Source organism: Sminthopsis crassicaudata, chromosome 3, assembly GCF_048593235.1.
Source record: "Sminthopsis crassicaudata isolate SCR6 chromosome 3, ASM4859323v1, whole genome shotgun sequence".
Taxonomy (NCBI): Eukaryota; Metazoa; Chordata; class Mammalia; order Dasyuromorphia; family Dasyuridae; genus Sminthopsis; species Sminthopsis crassicaudata.
The window spans coordinates 633506743-633528628 of NC_133619.1; the positions used below are offsets into that span (position 1 = coordinate 633506743).

The 21886-nt window shown below is 42.2% G+C and overlaps 1 protein-coding gene across 2 annotated transcripts in view; it reads right to left on the reverse strand.

Annotated features, from left to right (window-relative positions):
* PRKCZ (protein kinase C zeta) overlaps positions 1-21886 on the reverse strand; it is a 231008-nt gene that overhangs the window by 5646 nt on the left and 203476 nt on the right. For both annotated transcript variants that reach the window (XM_074306514.1, XM_074306515.1), the window contains 6 exons: positions 15824-15910; positions 14261-14396; positions 11250-11337; positions 8972-9091; positions 6566-6645; positions 5344-5433 (listed from right to left, as the gene is read on the reverse strand). In XM_074306514.1, the coding sequence (XP_074162615.1) occupies positions 5344-5433; positions 6566-6645; positions 8972-9091; positions 11250-11337; positions 14261-14396; positions 15824-15910 (601 nt within the window). The remainder of the gene's footprint in view (positions 1-5343; positions 5434-6565; positions 6646-8971; positions 9092-11249; positions 11338-14260; positions 14397-15823; positions 15911-21886) is intronic.

Sequence of the window (21886 nt, forward strand, 5' to 3'; positions counted from 1 at the left end):
AATCACAGGCTCAGATGTGGGGCGGAAAAGGACCTCGGAGGCCGACTACCCGACGGACTGCCCTACACAGCTATCAGATGGTAGATTTAGAGTCAGAGAGAGTCACGAGGGTAAGTGCAGAGGAGGAAACTGGAGTGCTAAGAGGGCACGCAGGTAATGAGTGGTAGAAGCAGGCTCTGAACTAGGTTCTCTGGCTCTAATGTTCTTCCTACTGCACCAAGTGTGTCCTCCCTGACCTCCACAAAAGCTGTCTAATTCTTGGTGTGTGGGTGCCCCCAACTGGAAGGCTCTGTCTGCATTGCACAAGCTCTGATACGACTGCCAAGCCAAAAAAACCAACCTATCAGTCAATCAATAAGCATTATTCATTCATTCATTTATTTATTTATTTATGTATTTATTTATTTATGTTTGTTTGTTTGTTTGTTTGTTGATGAGATGATTAGAGTTAAGTGACTGCTCCAGGTCACAAAGCTGGGAAGTATTAAGTATCTGAGTATTTGAACTCAGGTCCTCCTGACTTCAGGGCCGGCCCTCCATCCACTGCACTATCTAGCTGCCTCAATCAATCAATAAGTATTTCTGAAGCACCATGAGCAGCCATGGTAGGCAGGGAGTATAAATACAGAGAATTTCTACTGGCAAGAAGCACACAGGGAATTTTGGAGCAATGTCTCATAATGGCTGGAGTACAAAGTGTGGAAAACCCAAGTTCAAACACCTCCTCTGCTACTGCCTGTGACTAGAAGGGCTAAGTCACTTTCTCAGAACTTCAGAGCTGGAAGGTACATTGAGCTTTCCATAAGACTCAGCTTCAATGCTATCATCTTGCAGGAGATCTTTCCTGGTCCCCCAGCTGCCCGTAGCTTTCCTCTAAAGCTGCTTTCCATCTTTTCTATGTACTTTATATACTCAATGTCTTTAGGATTAGAAAGTAAGAGCCCTGAGGGCAGGGACTGTGTTTTCCTTTTCTCTTTTCTCTATATTGCCAACCCTTCATCACTAATTCATCACTAATATGGTGAATCCTGCTAGGGGAGAACCATCGGGCTAACTAATGAGGGGCAATGTATGGATCAATAAGTACCAGGAAGATCCATGAATGGCTATTCTCCTGCCAGATGGGGACACCCAGTTTCAAAAAAAAACTAATAACCAACAATTTGTGGACCAACGGGTCCAATCCAGACCAAGAAGTTTTTCTCCAACACTCAAGTGTTCATCTGTGTTTTGCGATAAGCGCTACAATGAGGAGGAACCCACTCAGGGAAGCTAATGCCCTGCCCACCGTGGGGCTAACGTCACACTTTCTGCTGCCTTGAAAGATTCTCACAGCCCAGATCCAGCCACAGCACAGATTAACCTGATGTCAAGTTGAAGGAGCTAGATTACCCGCCCAGGTCTCCCATTTCCAAAGTCAGTGCTCTTTCAGACACTAGAGGGAGCAGACATAGAGCTTCTTTGTAAATCAAATGAGATAATATAGTACCTGGTACACAATAGGTGCTTAATAAGAGCTTTCCCTCCTCTTATAAATGAACCTACCACGTGTCAAGTCCCCAGATACAAAGATAAATTGAATAGTGCTGCCCTTAAGGAAAGGAAGAAGCAAAAGGAACATGACTGAGTGATTTAGGATCACTGAAAGCATGTGACTTTAGAGGCCTTAGTCCAAACTCCTAATTTTAAAGTGGAGGAAACCAAGACTTAGAAGGGTGAAGATTTGCCCAGGTCACATAGCTAGTGAGTAGCTTACTCAGCACTCGAATCCAGGACCTCCGAGTCCAAATTCCCTTTCCCCTGTATTCCCCTGGGCCAGGATTCTAATCCAGCCATCTCCCCTTTTCTCTACCCAAACCCTAGCAATGAAAAAGCCTGGGGTTCGAGACCCTTCGGTGCCTACAGCCTGGAGTGTATGCTGGCCAAATGCAAGCGTGGGAATCCTTGGCCATGAAGGGGTTTTTCTTTTAACCTGTTTCATCCAGAGGCTCCCTGCCAGCTTGGAAAATCCCAATAAAAACAAAAAAACAGAATTGGACAAGAAGCCCCACCCTGTTTCTGCAGAATTGGCTGCTTTCCTTTCATCCTGTTTCTCAGAAATCAGCCAAGCTCTTCAGCTCAGGGCAGAGTCCGGTGCCATTAAAAAGGCTCACTCTGGCCCTGGCCCTTTCTCACCCTCCACTCCCTTGCTCACCCCCCATTCCTCCAGCATGTTGTTTCTCTCAGGATGCAAGGTGCTGCTTCCGCTGACTCCATGGGGCCTCGAGCTGAGCATTCTTGGAGAGCTGGTGCCTTTACCCTGGTTACCTGGACCTCAAACTGGCACCTTGTCCATTTTTCTAAGGCGATGGAATATTTCTTTCTGCAATTTGGAGCAGAAGCAGTTCCCTCTGCCCAGCAGGACAAAGAGTCTTTTATGGAGAACGCTTCTGGGACTAAAGGCTGCTGGGGCTGGGGCCCAAGAGCCTGGCCTGGGAATGAGCATCAAAGCGTTGGTGCCTCCCTGGGAAGCTCCCCTGATCCAGAGCTACAGAGACGGTCTGCAGAGTGCCTCTGTACCCATCCTACCTATGAGACCTTGGACACAGAACTCAGCTTCCTCGTTTAGAAAATGGGGGACAGTCATACAAACCTGCAGCATATTTCTTGTAAGGAAAATATGGCCGAAGCTTAAAGTGTTATATAAACGTGAGGAATTATGGGGAATTATGAAGCAACCCATGGGAAGTAACCCAGACAACCATCACATGAGGCAGAATTCGAACACAGATCCTGTGACAGCTGAGCCAGAGATTCTGTTATTACTTAATGTCAGAAGAAACAAGCACTTATTACTCATTTATTAGCACTGGGCTCAGCACTTTACAAATACTATCTCATTTGCTCCTCAGAATGACCTTAGGAAGGAAGTGCTATTATTATGCCCAATTTAGAGGCAGGAAACAGAGGCAGGATGGGGTAAATGGCTTGTGCAGGATCATACTGCAATTGTCTGAGGTTGGATTTGAACTCAGGTTACCCAATTTGCCCCAGTTTCCTAGTCTGTAAAATGAGGTAGAGAAGAAAATGACAAACCATTCCAGTATCTCTGCCAAGAAAACCCCAAATGGGGTCATGGAGAGTTAGACGTGATTCAAAAATGACTGAATATTCCAACCAATTGCTGACCCCAGTTCCAGTGCTCTATTCACTGGACAGCCCAGCCATCTTTATCATATCAGAACAAAGGAACTGTTTACACCCAGATGTTCTGGTCAAAAAAAGCTATATTATGCAGAATAACTAAAAAGAGAGGGGGCCCAGCCTTAAGGAGTAAGAATAAATCATCTATTCAAACACTGCTTTGCACTGCCAGAACTTCAAGAATCCAGATCAGAGATTTAATAATTTACCAAGGGCATCTAGATGAAAGATGCAGATTTCCCTTCCTGGTCTGCTCCATCCCTCCTCAAAGGAAGAGAAGCAGTACCTAAAAATTAAGCCCTGCAAATTTCTCAAATGTCACTGAAAATGATACATATTCCATGATCCTTGGAAATAGCGCGTCAGATCCCATTACTGAAATTGTCCATCGAAGAGAATTATTTTAATAGGTACATGGATATAATCGGGTTTTCAGAAGTTACAAAATGGGGCCCATTATCCCTCTCTCTCAATCTTCAGAAGCATATCAAGCCTGTCTCCATGAGACCCTCCCGGCGTGACCCAGTGAATTCTATTAAGGCAGGCAGACGTCTAGCTAGAGAAGTCCATCAAAAAAAAATGCCCAATTTCCTTCTGCTCTGAAATTTCTTTGCTCCTAATCTCTCTTGGCTGCCTCAGTTCTTCCCTTCCTGCTGCTGGTATAGAGTTGAGGGATTTAATTTGTGCTTATCTCTTAAGATTAAAGTGTAATTTAGAAGTGAAACTTCAGTAACTTTGCAAAATAGTCACATTCCACTTGGCAGACAACAAATGTGCCCTGTTTGGTTTCATTTTCCTGGTTCTCATGCATTTACAAGAGGCCTGCTAAGTCATATAATTATTTGTTTCTATCCATTTCTTCAGGAAAACTCCTAAATGAGTAACACAATGACATAAGCCCGAAAACAGCTCTAGATTTCTTCTCAAGAAGTTTGGCTGGTGGTCATGTCTGCAGTCTCACAGGAAGTACACAGACCTGAGATCTATTTTTCAATGTGTCCCCTGGCTTGCCAAATTCATAATGCCTTCCGCAAAAACCTTGTCGAGTATCAGTAGATGTCCCAGCAGATGCCATTTGCAATTAAGTGAGGCACAAGAATGCAAGTTCTTCCCCACCAGAGTATTTTAAAACAGAATTGTCCTCAGAGAATATCACAGAACCATAACCAAGATGGGGCAACCAGGGCTTTGATATGGGGCACTAACATTGAAGAAACACTGATGTCATTTAGGCTAAAAACAATTGAGCTTAGCATCTAATTAGTAAGAATAATTAGTGGAAAAGAGAAATAACGGTATACTTCCCTTTGGAGTCTCTAGCAGTAGCCTCTAAGAGTCCCTAGATCCCCAGAGTCCTGAGACTCTCCCCTGAACAAAATTGATGGGGGTGATTGGGGATATATTTAATGCTTCTTTTCTCAGACCTTGCAACTTCTAGTTATGGTTCTATATTTTCTACAAAATGAATAATCCTCCTTGTCCCTTCCTTTTTTGGACGGAGACTGCTAACAGCTCAGCTCTGGCTTACAATTTGTTTTTTTGTATATCAAAACACTATTAGCAGAAGAAAGGAGGTCTATGAAGACCCACAGAAGGCATGTAGACTCACACATACACAGGTGGGGGTGGGGGAGTAACGGAGTAGGGAAAAGGGGAAGAGAGAGAGGGAGGAGAGAGAGAGAGAGAGAGAGAGACAGAGAGAGAGACAGAGAGAGACAGAGAGAGAGAGAGAGAGAGAGAGAGAGAGAGAGAGAGAGAGAGAGAGAGAGAGAGAGAGAGAGAGAGAGAGAGAGACGGAGAGAGAGACAGAGAGAGACAGAGAGAGAGAGAGAGAGAGAGAGAGAGAGAGAGAGAGAGAGAGAGAGAGAGAAAGAGAGAGAGAGAGAGAGAGAGAGAGAGAGAGAGAAAGAGAGATAGAGAGAGAGAAAAAGAGAGAGAGAGAGAGAGAGAGAGAGAGAGAGAGAGAGAGAAAGAGAGATAGAGAGAGAGAGAGAGAGAAAAAGAGAGAGAGAGAGAGAGAGAGAGAGAGAGAGAGAGAGAGAGAGAGAGAGAGAGAGAGAGAGAAAGCTGGCTTTGTAATACATAAATCCATTCTTGGACAATAAGAAAACATGCTTCCATTCATCACACCAGGGAATTCATGGGGCTTGGATTATTTACCAGATCCCAGTCTATGCTGCGGAAGAACGTGTGAGACTTGATATCTGAAAATCCCGTTTGTGGTTGGCAACCAAGCCTCTCTTTGGGATCCTAGAAGTCAAAATTTGAAAGGGGGGAAAGGCAAGTCAACATTTGCTCTTGTAACTGACTGATGAGCTCTCCCTCCCTAAGTCAAATGAGCTGAGGGTCCCCACTGTAACAGAGGAACTCAAGAAAAAACCAACTTCCCCTTCCCCCTCCACCTCTGCTCTCAAATGAGATGATATCTCGAAGCACTTAGCACAATAGCTGGCCCACAGAGGATGCTATATAAATGCTCTCTTTCCCTCTCTCCCATCTCACCGCCCCCCATCCTATTTTTTATACACAAGGGCACAAAAGGAATTTTAAAGACATTATCACTAAAAATGGCGTCTTTCTTCAAGCCAAAATCAGCCTTTGTCTCTTCTTCATATTTTAAATTGGCTCTTGATTTTGCCAGAGGACCAGTTTTCTTTTGGAGGGGGCAGGGGTGTTAGTTCATCACTCCATTCGATCCAGCCACCATAGTAACTGGCGATTGGCAAGACACATATAGGTAAATACATACAAAATAAATTCTAGGGGTCTGGAGCAATCCAGCCAGCACAGTGATTGGCTATTATTCAGGAGACACTGGGGATAGGATTGGAAAGACAGACAAAACGCAAATCAGCCCCTATCTCCTGGGAGCTTACATTGGGGAGAGGGAAGAGAGAGGGAGAGTACAAATTGTACACAAATATAGGATCGTTTATGGAGAACAAGAGCACTGATGACTAGGAATATGGGGAGATGGGGATTAAGAACAGGCTTCCTACAGGAGACAAACCATGACCAAACCATCTAAGAGATGGTATTGAGAAATGGAATGCTAATTTCAGGATCCAGCTAATTTCCCAGTTTGGAAGGCAAATGGAATGCTCAGATAGAAATAGCGTGCAATGAGACTGGAAAGGTAGCTTGGAGCTGGCGTCTGGAGGGCCTAGAACGCCCGTCCTAGAGGCAAAGGGGGGGGGGGGGGGAATTCATTAAAACATTGTTCTAAAAAATGACATTCATTTTCTCCGACATTTCAGGGGGCGGGCAAAAGGATGGGGACCCTCATCTTTTCTGCAATATAGATTTTCCCTGCGGCTAAATTACCAAGAGGATAATCTCCATCCCTAACCCCCTCATATGGCAAAAGAATTTGAAAACTTACCTTATTTAAAAATCCTTTTAAGACGTGGGAGGCTTTGACAGAGAGAAATCTGGGGATTCGGATAGGCTTCTCAAGGATAACTAAAGAGATTGGAAAAAAAGGTTTTAAGAAATATTTCCCCACTTTTCTGTTTTACAAGAGTTTGGTTTGATGCAGAGGGAAATAAGCAAAGCATAGAAAGCAATCGACAGTGACTAAAACTGTGCAAATAAGAGGCGGGAAAACCCAGCAAGAGTACTTGAAATAATGCTAGTGATAAATCCCAGACTTGTCCCTGGAGGAAGACATGAGAAAATGCCCATCCCTCCTTTTACTGGAGAAATGGAGGACTTTGTTAAATACTGGATAGGTAGTTGTAGCTCTGGGAAAGTCATTTAACCCTCACAGTCTCAGTTTCCCCATCTGCAAATCAATTAGGTTGAATGAGATGGTTTCTGATATTCCCTTCAGACCAAGAGTAGAAATATGGAAAGAGGGATAAAACAGGTATACTCAGATGCAGACATGTGATCCTTTTGGGGGATCTAGAACTAGTAACTGGGACCATAAGGAAAGGTCTTGCGTATTACTATTATTATGCCCATTTTACAGATGAAAAAAGAGGCAGAGAGAGCCTTAATCACCAAGTCATCCTCTGGAATAGAATGGAAGCTTTTGGAGGGCAAAACCTTATTGTTATCACCATCATCATCAGCCATTCATTATTAGCTTCTTAATAGTATTAATCTTAATATTATTCTTATCAACTATTCATTCATTAATGATTACCCTCCAATAATATTAATTATTGTTAATTAATTAATATGATTTATTAATTAATTATATTAATTGTCTTGAGGACAGGAGTTATTTATTAACATTCATTCATTTCTTTATTTCAACTTTTAGAGGGCAGGGGTTGTTTTTATTATTAAATTATTTTAACAATTTATACCACCAATTTAATAAGTTAATTGTTAATTTATTATTAATGCTGGCTATTTATTATTAATATTATCAAATCATCATCAATAAGAAGAATACCAATACAAATGATAATAATGAAAGCTAGCATTTATACTTCCCAGGGACAGAGGCTGGGCAATAGAAAAAGCTTAAGAAACGCCAGCTGTAGGTCAGCATCTGCTCTGCATCTCATAGTCTTGGATAGGGCACAGGAGAAAAGTGACTTGACTAGGGTCACACAGCCAGTAAGGTCAGAGACAGACCTCACACATGGATCTCTCTGCGTCTGAAGTCAATGCTCTATACAAGGAATCACACTTCCTCTTATCAGTTATAGGGATAATTATTATTACTGCTCAGTGGTACCACACTTAAGGTACATTGGAAAACTAATATGCAAGAGATTTTTCTATTATAGTTTTCTGAGAAGAGCTTAAAATAGAAAAGACTTCATGGATCTTAATGTATACTTGCAAGTAGAAGTCAGACCACCTGATGCAAACCTTTCCAGAATTTGGGAGTACAGAGAGATGACCATGAGTTCAAAACCTTCTTTTGTCTAGTAAATAAGTGGTGCAGTGGATAGAGCATCAATCTTGGATTCAGGGAGACAGATTCTGTTCAAATTCTGCCTTGGACACTTATTAATTGTGACTCCAGGCAAATCAATTAAAGTCTGCCTGCCTCAGTTTTCTCATCTGTAAAATGGAGATAATAACAGCACCTACCTTCCAGATGTTATGAGGATAAAATGAAATAACATTTGTAAAGTGCTTTGCAAACCTTTAAGTGAAGCATAAATGTTAGCTGTTATTTGTATTCTAGCTTCTGAAATAGCAGTCAGTTTACATACTTCTTAAAGTGCCTACTATGTGTCAAGCTTTGGGCCCACCAAGAAATAAAAAAAACAAAACAGTTCCTGTCCTTAAAGCGGGAGGGTCTCATCTGAAGACTGGTAGGGAGACCAGTTACCAGACTGCCTGGGGAAAGGTGGGTTGGGGTTTGGGGAGAATGATGTCGGTATAAAAAGTCAGGAAGGGAAAGAGGGCTGGTTAGAATGCCAATTTTTAGACTTTATATTTGATCCTGGAAAGCCACTGGAGTTCACTGAGCTGGGATGTGATCTGCCCTTTGGAACAATGACTTTGGTGGCTGAATGGAGCACAGATGGGAGGGGGAGAGAAGACTTGAGGCAGTCAGCTCTCCCAACAGCTATTGCAATAATCCAGGTGTGAGATGCTGAAGGCCTGGACCAGGATGGGAAAACTGTCAGAGGAGAAAAGGGGGCATTATGAAGATAAAATTGACAGGAATTAGCCACAGACTGATTACGGAGGATGAGAATAAAATAGTACATCAAAATTCGTCGAGCCTGGGAGCAAGCTCTGTTCCTAAGCTGGACCGACTCTCCTGGTACCATCTTCCCCCTCCTTGGTGTCTTGCATGCATGAACATACATACCTTGGAAGAGGTAATCTTCAGTGTTCATGTCCGGATTGTCTGTGATTATATCAAATGGCGATCTTCCCGCCATCATCTCAAACATCAGGACACCGAGGGCCCACCAGTCCACACTGAACCCTGCGGACAACACAAGAACCAATCGACCAATTAACAAGGGCGTATGAAGTACTTAACTATTTGTGTGGGACGGGAGGGGCACTGTACCAGGTGGTGGTGATATATAGACAAAAATAAAGCTAATATTCTCTTGGGATGGGGTTCCCATCATGCAATAAAGCTACCAGAATCTAAGCACATATTCTGCACCAAGCTCTGTGCTAGATACATGGAATCCAAAGGCTCAAATGAAAGTCCCCAGCTTTTAAGGAATATACATGCTACCATGGGAACTTATTGACAGGTGTTATTATACCCACTTTATAGGGGAGGCTCAAAGTTTTTAAGTGATTTAAAATTATAGGTCAGGCAAATCATGAAGTCCAACCCCCTCATTTTATAGATGAGCAAACTGAGACTCAGGGATTGGAACCTTAAGGGTAAACAGACAGTAAGTTCTAGAGGGAGTAATTAAATAAGGCTCTTCTAACTCCAAAATCTATTTTGGAAATAAAGCTTAAAATCCATTCATGGTCAGGGATCATAAGACCATTGGAACTGGACAGGTGAGAAGGTCATCTAGATCAATCAATCCTACCAATATGGAAAAATCACCGAACAACAACAACGTGGCAGGACATCCACCGAGCGGGTTGTTGTAGTTTGGTACTTTTTTTAGTCATATCTGAGTCCCCATTTGGGGATTTCTTGGCAGAGACACTGGAATGGTTTACCATTCTCCTCATGTAACAGAGAAGGAAGTTAAAGCCAACAGTAACTTGCCCAGAGTCACAGCCAATGATTGAGGCTGGGTTTGAACTTATAAAGATCAGTCTTCCATTTCCAAGCCCAGTACTCTGTCTACTACAATCTAACTGCCTACTATTATCTACTAAATTAACTAATTCTACTAAATTAACTAATTATCTACTAAAGGTCTACTATATTCAGCCTTTGTGCCAGACTCAGAGAAGGATGTGCAAACTATGAGTGCCCCAAATATATAGTAAGAAATTTCAATCATGGTGGATAAAATTTGTATGATGAACTATCTGCCCGGTATACAGTCGGCACTTAATAACTTCCTGTTGATGGATTGTCCAAGAAGGCTGGATTGTAAATAACAAATAGGTGAGATAAGCAAATAGAGAAGAGGTGTCAGAACAGCTCAAAGAAGACATAGATCATTTTTCTCACTGAGTTGACAGTAGGAAGACTTCCCAAGGAGGTGGGAATTCCATCTCCCACCACCAGGCCTTTACCCTTCCCCTTCTCCATGCCTAGAATGCTCTCCCTCTTTCTCTTAGCCTTGTGTAAAATCCCAAGTTTCCTTCAAAGCACAGTTTGGGTGCCACTTCCTACAGGAAGGAACTCTTGGATTTCCCTCCTCCCTTTTCTCCTTAATTATTACTATTTTCTCTATCTAGACATGCTGTTTCTCCCATTGGGAACAAAAAATATTCCACACTGCTCTGCTCCTCTGTGGACTAAGCTTTTTGAGGTAAGGACTCATACTTATGTGCCCAATACTCATCACCTGACGTAGTAGGTGCTTGAGAAGTATTTGCTGATATGACTTGACTTGCACCTTGAAAAGAGAGTAGAGTTCAGAGGTGAGGGGATAAGGTGGTTTGTTGGGGAGGGAGAGAAAAAAGGAGAAGGGGGACACAGGAATCAGGACAGAGCAGGAGGACAAAGTTTGGTTCCTCATGGCCCCTTGATGGCTCTCCAATCCTCTTGGCTCTGCTGCTTTGCTCAGTGAACAAACTTTCCAAGTTGAATTAATTTCCCTGGCTCACTTACAACCAGCAAATGATTGTTCACAAGACAGGGCTGGATCTTCCACATTCTGACTACTGTGACAGAAGAGCCCAAGAAGCACCAAAAGCTAGACCCGGAGTCAACAGAATTGAGTTACCCTTTCTAGCAGCATTCTGCTCTCTGAAAGGACCCTCACTTAGTAGCACACAGACCTCAAGGCCCCATAGCCAGAAAGGTCAGTCTAAGCAGTCACTTGTAGAGAAGGGAACAGTACGGAATTCTCACTTAGGGCTGAGTTACATGTGATGACCTCTGAGATCCCTTCCGGTCCTGATATCCCATGACTCCGTGATACCTCACTGAGGAGGATTCAGTAAGAGTAGAACGCAAATCCGGGGACAGCCAAGCATCAACCTACCGTATTCTTCTCCCCTTAGGATTTCTGGGGCGATGTAATTTGGTGTCCCACAGAAAGTGCTTGTTGTGTCACCTGGGCCCAATCCTTCCTGTGGGGACAAATCACTAACGGTGTCAGTAAACAATACCTCTTTGGAGTAAGATATCCTCCCTCCCTTCACCCCAACATGTGTACACACACACACACACACACATACACACATCACACACATATACACACCACACACACATACACACCACACACACATATACACACCACACACACATACACACACATACACACACACACACCACACACACTGGAATCATAAGCATGTAAAATGCAGAGTTTGGAAAACATACCCTCTGGCACGTTTATTTTATTTAGCTGGTACCAACTAAATTGCCAGCTGATTATAGCTTGGTTCACTAACACTGGATTCCTAAAAGTCCTTTAAAATACCATTACTTATTCTGCCTTATGATTAGAAAGTAAATGGAAATGGTGAAGGGTAAACTCAAGAAGTGAAATTTGACATCACTGAGACTTCATTGGGGGAATTCCACCTGGATTGGAATGTGAGTATATCTAATTGAAAAGAAACAGGTAAGATAAAGTTTGGGCTGTGAAAGAGTGTTGTGTATTCAGAAAGTCTAATTCTTCACCTTAAATTGTGATAAAAATCTAGGAATCAGAGAGAGAAAGCATGATGGAGAGAAAACATTTTAGTAGAGATCAATGGAAGTAGAAAAAAGAGAAGCGATTTAGTCACGAACTGACCACCATAGCAAGAAGCTATGAGGAATTCAGGAAACAAATCGATGGTCCTGCAAAGAGTCATCACATATAATAATTATCAAGAGCTTTGAGAGTGCTCTCTGTCTTTCTAATCAAGAAGAACAAATAGCTACTTCTTAACTTGTATTAGGGCTATTTTTATTTTTCAAAAGATTGAGTAACCAACAAGGGAATTCTCGGGATCCATGGTCACTAATAGAGAGGAAGTGGTGGTCGGAACGGTAGCAACGAGAAGTACAATACTGCCTCCTCCTTGCTCAAGTCTGTGGAAAAAGGAAGAAGGTTTCCTCTGATGTGCAAGCCTGATTTGGGGGAGAACGTTACAAATTGCCTAAAAGAAGAAGAACCAGCTAAGACTGAAGAGGGAAACAAGCACCATGAAAAAAATGTTTTTTAGAATTTTCTGAAAAGCTCTATTGGTGAAAAAGGGGGAGGGTCAAAGAAGAGAAAGGTTGGAAGCTTAGCGTAGCTGGGATAGTGATAAGTGACAACCGAGAGGCAGGTGGCTGAGCTGCTCAAGTGTTATCTTGCTCCTGTTTTCTCTGGCCATGACCTTTACAGTGGAAACGTCAGAACAAATGACTAACAGGGAACCGATACCTAAGATAGGTGAAGAGTCAGTCAGAGAATCCCTCATTGCCCTTGGTAAACTTACTTCACCCAGCCCAGATCTTCTGGAGCTGGAAAAGGAGACAACTATGATGGCTGAGCCACTGTTGGTGATTATGTCAAAGATCATGATAAAAATAAGAGGAGCAAAATATTGGAGAACAGTTTTCCAAAAGAAAAAGGAAAGCCAGCAGACCCTGCCATCAGCCTGGGGAACTTGACATTGATGCTTGGATCACTAAAAATATGGTCGGCAAACATCTATAACAGAAAGCAACCCGGCTTCGTCAAGAATGGCTTTATCAATCTCGTTGGTCTGACCTCACACTTCCTTGTTGGGCAGGATTAATAAACCAGTAGATAAGGGAATGTTGTGTATCACCCATACCCAATCCTTCCTAGGTGTCAGTGAACAATACCTCAAACTTTTGATAAAGTAGCTTCTACTATTCTCTCAGAAAAGATGGAAGTATATAGGCTGGACAATCTTACAAACAGATATTCAGAACTTGCTGAATGACGGGACTAACTGTTAAGTTCAGTGCAGCAAGGTGTCCAGCAGAGTGCCCCAAGGATCTTTCTGTCCCGTGGGACTGTTTCATATTCTTCCCAAAGACCGGGATAAAGTCAGAGAGGGCCTGCATCATCAAACTGTGTCAAATGACACAACACCGAGAGGGACAGCTAACACACTTAGTCACAGTCAAGATCTAAACAGTTCACCACAAAGGAAGATGAAATTTCATAAGGAAAAAGTCAAGTCATACACTGGGGCTCAAGAGGCTGACTTCAAAAGAACAATATGGAAGAGGAACAGTTGCAGATGTTTCCAGTTTTATTATAGCTTACTTGCCACCATGTATACTAGCCTCCTGCTTATCCTCACATAAGACCATCTCCTGACTCTGTCTATCTATATACCTCATGCATAGAAGGCTCTCCCTCCTCACCTTGACCCACTTGCTTCCCTGGCTTTTATAGGAAATCTCTCCCCTTCCACTTCATTCTAGTGCCTTCCCTCCATTAAATTTATCCTGTACACAGTTGTTTCTATATTGCTCTCTCCATTAGATTGTGAACTCTAAAAGCAAGGGACATTTGTTCATTTTTCTTTGTATATTCAAAGCTTAGCACAGTGTCTGGAACATAAGAAGTTCTTTAAAATTTTCTATGCTTAATTGAAGTGGATGGGAGAGGACTGATCCAAAGTAGAATGGAAAGCCTTGGGAGGTTGGGGGTGCCCCCTTCTGGAGGTCTTCAAGCAGTAGGTGGATAATAGGGAGGTTATGTCTGGCCTTTCAGGGGCAAAGTTATCATCACAAGGGGGAAATCCAGACCTAGGTAGAGGCAAATCAGCAAGCGCATGAGCTGAAGCTCAGATACGTGAATGTGCACGAAGACTGGTTGGGTGACAAACAAGCCAAAGCACACAGATGAATCCAGAGGCAGCAGACAGACACACAGATAAATATACGCAGGTAGAAGCCTGCTTAGGTAAACAGAGGCACAAAGGTAAAGGAACAAAATGAAATTCAAAATGGAGGCAGTTAGCTATATCCGACTATACCCTATAAGCATATTATAGGACCCAGCCATGGAGAAATCACTCAGCCAAGTTTACTCACCTTACACATGCCGTAATCTGTTAATTTGATGTGACCTTCCGCATCTAAGAGGACATTATCTAGTTTTAAGTCCCTGTAGATAATTCCCCGTTCATGGAGGAAGTTTAGAGCAATACATATTTCAGCAGCATAAAACCTTGAAGGGGAAAAAAACAAACAAATGCCCAAAACTATCAAAGTCTCATTGCTATTTAAGGCGACAAGATACAATTTAATTCAAAGGGAGATTCACGACTTCTAAAAATGGAGAGTCAAGAAAGAAGGAGCCGAGGGCAGGAGAGGAAGATCGAGTATCATTTTTCTTCCAGTATAGAGGATTTTTTTTAAAGTTTTCTCAAAATAACCAGGTGAGATTGATGGTTTTCCCCCTGCATTGATTGAGTCCAACTCTTGCTAATCCATTCTTCTTGGCATCAAAAATTCAAAACTAACCTGTCAGATTCAGGTCACTAACCCAAATTACAGTTTGAACTTGCCATCGGTCCCTCTCAATGGTCAAGATGAATGAGGTATTAGCAACACCACTCAGTCCTGCGAGGGAGCTCGGCAGCCAAGGAGAGGCCCCCTGAGTCCCATCCAACAGAAATCCATCCCAGCTCGGAAAATAGACACAAAATGTACTCCAAACTCAACTGTATCAGGGATTGAGAGAAATAGAGACCATCCTACGCAGCCATGTTATTTTACAGAGAAAGAAACTGAGCTCTAGAGAGGAGAAGACTTGTTCAAAGTAACACAATTCAGTGGGCTCCTATCCTCACTTAGCTGTGAAATATTTCTCACAGGGTAAGGGTACGATTGGGAGGGGTAATGTCTTGAGTTTAAATCCTGCCTCTGAAACTTAAAAGATGTGAATCTGGACAGATCGCTTGGATTCTGTGTCTCAGGCAACTTAACTGTTAAGTCGGAGGCAATTTGAGATTTATTTATATATCCCTTACTAAGGAAATCATAGATTGTACATTAAAAAAAAAAAGTCTTGGAAAATGACTCCTAATAGAACCACTTATACCTTTCCCTTCTCCTTATTGTCCCTTCTCAGCTGCCAAAGCTTGTGTTTTGTATTATTATGTTATCTTCCTGATTCCAGAGCCTTATCCACTGTAGCGCCACCTAGCTGCTTCACTGTTTAAGTTTAAAAAAAATATGGGAATGTTAAAATTGGGGCATAGTGGAGGGAGGACCCCCCAGCTGTGAGATCCTAATTTTTTCTATCCACAAACACACACACAGCCTGTGGCAGATTTGATAAAACTCTGGACCTCACATCGGTAAGACCAGTACAAATTCTGTCCAGGTAAACCCAGCCCAATTTTCTGAGCCTCAGTTTTTCCATTCATAAAATGGTGCTAATATCTAGCTCCCAGGGCTATTGTGAGAATAAAAAACAGACACTATTTGTAAAATGCTTAAAAAACAACTTTAAAGAGTCACACACACAGAGAGATAGGCAGAGAGAGGAGGAATTTATCAAAAACAATTCTCCATTAGCATTTTATTCAAAGATCATCTGGTTTTCTAATTGTTGTGAATGACAACGCCGGGGCACTGCCTGCAACCTACCTGGCGTGCTCCTCCGGAAGCTTTCTTTGCCTTTGCATATGAAACATGAGATCCCCTCCATTCACATACTCGATGACAAGGAATAACCTGAAAGAGAGAAGATCTCATCAGCGGCAGGCAGCTTCCCCAGGGAAGAAGGAACTTGGACGTTTCTGGCAGAATTCAATCTGCAGCAGCTTAGGTCTGATGGGGAAACCATATTGCAGGGGAAGAAAAAAAATCTATGAAGAAAACTAATTTAGCAGAAATTTCATGAGCCACTCTCTACAGAAAAGGGGAAAAAAAACACAATAAAAGAATAAGACCTTTAAAAAAAAATTAAACCAAACAAAAACATATATATTTGAAGGAGCATCATTTAGTGTGAAGTGGTCAACAGGATGACTCATTTTTTATTTCGTCAAGGAGATTTAAAAAAAAAAAAAATTTGTTTTTAAAGGATCTGTACATTGTTTTGACCGACTTGCATTTTCCAAAGCAGCAGTGCCACCAATGCCCAGAATGCCTTCCCTCCTTAAATCTGTCTCTTGAATTGTCTTAGAGAAAGGACTCATTGGGAAATAAGTGATAGAAATATAAAATAAACAATAATAATATTTTTGAATCCAAGGCAACATTTCTGTTTCTTGAAGGAGAGTACCAATATTTCCATTCCCACTCCCTTCTGGGTAGATAAATAAATGAGAATAATCTCTGGGAAGGGCTCCTCCATAAGCAAAAGAATGTAGTACAATAAGAAAACTAGCTGGAGTAAGAGGACCTGGGTTCAATTCCTGCTGAGACACTGTGTTTTGTTAGCAACCTACAAGGCCCGAATGGGATACCATTTCATACAGGAAGCCTTTTTAGATCACCCTTAGCATTAGTGGATCCATCCTCTTCAAAGAAGCTTCTATTTATTTCTCTTTGTACTTGTGGCTTGACAAAAATACAAGCTCCTAAGGCAGGAGACCTGTGGAGTGTTTTAGTAGCAAGAAGGCAGGTGCTAAATAAATACTTATCGGATTGAAAGAAATAGATTGATCCCTTTCCAAGGAAGTCAGTGATGTGAATTCTTAATTTGGGGGGTCTTGTGACTTGCTGAAATGTATTCTGCAGGAAGGAAAAAGGCCTGAAGAAGTAAGCATTCCTTTCAGGCACCAAGGGTCAAGGGATGAGGACTCCCAGTCACCCAGACTGTGTCTTTAGTCCAAGGGGCTTTTGTATGAATATTATCCCACAGGCTAGGTCTTCATTCAAATATTCTCAAGAAGAAATTGGGGATGCTAAACAGGGTCACTCTAGAAATCCAAAGACAGAAATCTCTGCCCTTTGAATGTGCATTCAATTTGTTGAAACCATTCCAAGTCATTCATTGCCAGGGCTGGGGAACAAAGCAGGTCACCTTGGTTTTTGCAGGGTTGAAGCAGGTTCCAGCAGCCCCAGCAGCGTCACAGTTACTGTGACGTTATTCCATCTCCAGCCTCCAGGCTTTTGCACTGCTTCCATGCCTGGAATATCCTCCCTTTTCTATCTCAGTCTCTTGGAACTTCTGGCCATTTAAGATTCAACTTAAGTGTCTACAAATGGTGACTCTCACCCCCCGCCACGCTCATCTCCAAATCCCTTCAGACTTATTGGACCTATGTTGTGTCTTTGCTTATATATGGGCAGATACTATCTCCTCTTCTGAGCCAGAAGCTGCTGGTTGGCAGAAGCTGCCTTTCTTTTAATAGGCACTTAATTAATGCTTATGGATTGATCAGCTGTATCCCTAGGACTTAACACGGTGCCTCGAACAGAGTAAATGCTATGTAAATGTCAACTATTCCTCTTGTTATTAATGAGAACACAGAATGTGTTGGAGAATTTAGAAGACACATCCCATTTTTTGGAGTGCCTGGCTTGTGACGGTGAAGGATTCTGCCATAGAAGCAAATGGAACCTTTCAGAAATGTTATCCCTTGTCTCATGACAAGGTCCTTCTGATTTTCTCTGTCCTTCATCTAAGCACTCCAGGGTCTACTCGCTGCAGAACACATGGCAGCAATAGAAATTCTGCTTGTTCCCAATTATCTGAGCTATCTCCCAGTTCTGTCTGGGAGAGGGGCCAGGGCCCGATCTGGCCTATTGGCTGCACCCAGGACATGCCATGGCTCAGTTACTCAATCTCCTCTGCTGGGGTAACACTGCCACAGCTCCCCATACAGGAATTGTATTCCCATCAACACTTATTGCAAAGAAGCTCTTCTGTGATAAAAGAAGCAGGGTTTGCAAACCATTCTCCAATTGATAAATGGTCAAGGGATATGAACAGACAATTCTCAGATGATGAAATTGAAACTATTTCCACTCACATGAAAGAGTGTTCCAAATCACTACTGATCAGAGAAATGCAAATTAAGACAACTCTGAGATACCACTACACACCTGTCAGATTGGCTAAGATGACAGGAACAAATAATGATGAATGTTGGAGGGGATGTGGGAAAACTGGGACACTAATACATTGTTGGTGGAGTTGTGAAAGAATCCAGCCATTCTGGAGAGCAATCTGGAATTATGCCCAAAAAGTTATCAAACTGTGCATACCCTTTGACCCAGCATTGCTGCTATTGGGCTTATATCCCAAAGAAATACTAAAGAGTGGAAAGGGACCTGTATGTGCCAAAATATTTGTGGCAGCTCTTTTTGTTGTAGCTAGAAACTGGAAGACGAATGGATGTCCATCAGTTGGACAATGGTTGGGTAAATTATGGTATATGAAGGTTATGGAATATTATTGCTCTGTAAGAAATGACCAGCAGGAGGAATACAGAGAGGCTTGGAGAGACTTAAATCAACTGTTGCTGAGTGAAATGAGCAGAACCAGAAGATCACTGTACACTTCAACAACAATACTGTATGAGGATGTATTCTGATGGAAGTGGAAATCTTCAACATAAAGAAGATCCAACTCACTTCCAGTTGATCAATGATGGACAGAAACAACTACACCCAGAGAAGGAACACTGGGAAGTGAATGTAAACTGTTAGCACTGCTGTCTATCTACCCAGGTTACTTACACCTTCGGAAGCTAATAATTAATGTGCAACAAGAAAATGGGATTTACACACATATATTGTATCTAGGTTATATTGTAACACATGTAAAATGTATGGGATTACCTGCCATCGGGGGGAGGGAGTGGAGGGAGGGAGGGGATAATTTGGAAAAATAAATAAAAAAAAAAAATTAAAATAAACTAATAAAGAAGCAGGGTTTGAGTAGCCAAGCCCAGTAAGCAAAGGTCCAGAGATGATACCGGGAAGGAAAGAGCTCCAAGCTAGCACACGTGTATCAAACCTGCAAGGGAGAAGGGAGCCGATATAGAGAAAGTGAAAGAGAGGGGCAGAAAAGTCACAGGCCACAGTGGGGATGGGATGAACTATTCAGGCAAAAACATTCAATTATTCATCTGTTTGTTCATTCAGTCCCCCTGATTAAGTGTCCTGCAGTGTATTAGGGCAGGAGAGCAGACACGAGTAAAATGACTTTCTTAGGGTCACACAAGCGCTAAGTGTTTAAGGCAGAACTTCCTAACTCCAGGCCCAGAACATTACTCACTGCTCCCCTTCTTAGTGTGGTCTCTAACCTCTTGGAACTGCCCCATTTTTATTCAGTATTTATAGCTATCTGATATCTATATTTATCTATACATCTATCTATCTACATCTAGACATTTATTTATTTATTTCAGTTTCCATTCTATTTAGAGGGATACAACCTGGTCACAGGTAATAATAATAAATAATGTTTACAGAGAGATTACTATGTGCCAGGTACTGTGGTAAGGGCTATATAATACATAATCTCATGTGATCCTCACCACAAGCGTGGAAAGGAGATGCTATTGTTATCCCTGTTTTACAGACAAGGAAGCTAAAGCAAGCAGTGACTTGCCCAGGGATCATACAGTCAGGAAGTATCTGAGGCTGGATTTGAACTCAGGAAGATGCAGCTTTCTGACTCCAGCCACCCCACTCTAGCCACTGCACTACCTAGCTGTCCCTCATACCACAACAAAAAATGCCTACAATTCAGCCAGTCCAGAATCAAGCACAAGGACTAGTAAAAGGATCAAACTCATTCTACCAGACCCATAGAGGTAAGCTTCTTGAGAGCAGGGACTGATGGTCTTTGTATCACTTTGCACTCAAGCCTGGCACATAGAAGGAAGGAAGTCCCTCTAACTCCTCCCTAACACTCTCTAGGGCTGAGGTTCTTCTCCCAAGGGAAAGACACTTGAGCTCTATAAAGAGCTGGCACTTTGCCCTTGGAAGAACTGGGGATGTGTTAACTTGACACTTGCCTAAGAGCAGCTACCAGTCATTTCAAGACTAATATTAATTAGATGCCTACTATGTGCATGGCACTTGAGGCTAAGGTGGAGACACAAGATAAACAAAAATAGTCCCTCTTCCCAAGACAATTACATTCTACTGGAGAATGTACAGATAAATTAAAAACAAGGAAAGGAAACAGATAAATAAAAACAAGGAAAAAAACAGTCCTAACAGGCCGATTACTTCCCAAAGACATTCTGAACTGGACAGAGAGCAGTCGTCCCCCTGGGAAAAGAGTGGCTAAGGAAGGCATTCAAAAAAAAAAAGTTCAAGAAATACCTTAATTGGAAAATTCTTAGCCGATGGATATCAAGATCAGGAGCAACAATATCCTGAAAATTAGAAATGAAACAAGACCCAACCCAAGAGAACCATCAGGTTACTGACAAAACTAATTCAGCCTCACCAAGGTCAGGAAGGAAAGAGTCCCCGAGGGGCATGAAAAACAAGCTTGATAGATGGGAGTCTCTTCTGTCCTCATCATAAAGGCTAGTGACCTGCTTCAAACAGGCAGGAAAACTGGCAGCATCCCATGCCAGGGAAAGGAAGCTTAATCCATCATCAACTCCACCTCTCAGCTGGGAGAACATGAGCTCTTCCTCCAGCAGAAAAAAGTGAGGTTTTGAGAAAGTGATCAAGGGCCATTTTCCCAACCTGGAGGGACAGGCTGAGGTCCAACTGTTCTCAGGGCCATTAATACAAAGAGAAAGGACAACAGCTCTCCTAGCAGTGAGGCACATGGATCTCCACTTCTAAGAAAGCACATTTTAAAATTGTTTTTAGTTTTAACAATTCAATACTAATAAACACATATGATATGCCTAATATGCAGCAGGAGCTGTCCTCGGTGCTGAAGAGACAAAGGCAAAGTTAAGTCCACTGTCTATTTTAGAAGATTTGGGAATGCAGGCTGCATGGAAATCACGTGCTCATCCAAACAATACTTCAAGGAGGAGTGATTTCTTCCTAGGGAGGATTCCCTCCACAGATGCCCTCTTCCACAGCCTCTTCTGATAGAGTCAACTTGGTCTCAGGAGCCTGTCTGCACCAGGTGGGTTCTGGGTGACTCAAAGCCTTTCCAGCTCGCTCAAGCCTCCAAGATCTCTCCATTCATGGGATTTTGGGAAGCCATGATCACATTGGCAAATAAAAGAATACATAAAAAAGAACCTAGAATGGAAGAGTTCAGGTTTTTTGGTCTGTGATTTTCATCAGCTAAAGGAATTCTCAGTGAGGGAATCCTTTTACTAATACAGATGAACATCTGTCCTGAAACTTGCATTCTTGGAGAATTGTCACTGGGAAGTTAAATGACTTGCCCAGGTGCATGCAGCTAGTTAAGTGTCTGAAGTCAAATTTGAACTCAGGTCCCTAAGGCTCTAAATACAGTGTTATCCAACTGCCCCTCACTCATTAGAGCTGATCTGACTAAATACCTTCTTCCTATGCTTTTGCCTGAATTTTCACCATTTTAGGTAATGTAGATGCAAGGTGGGCGAGAACAGGCCATTTGAGATGTCACCATTTGGCAGGTGAGTGAAGAATGAAAAGACTCCAAGCAGCTTAACTGTCATTTAAAACTCATTGTTCTCCTAAGCTGGAATTTTAAATTCTGACAATGACAAATTTACTTATAAATTTAAAATTGAAATGTACCCTTTTAATCTTTTTTTTTTTAATTTGAGTTTTATTCATCCT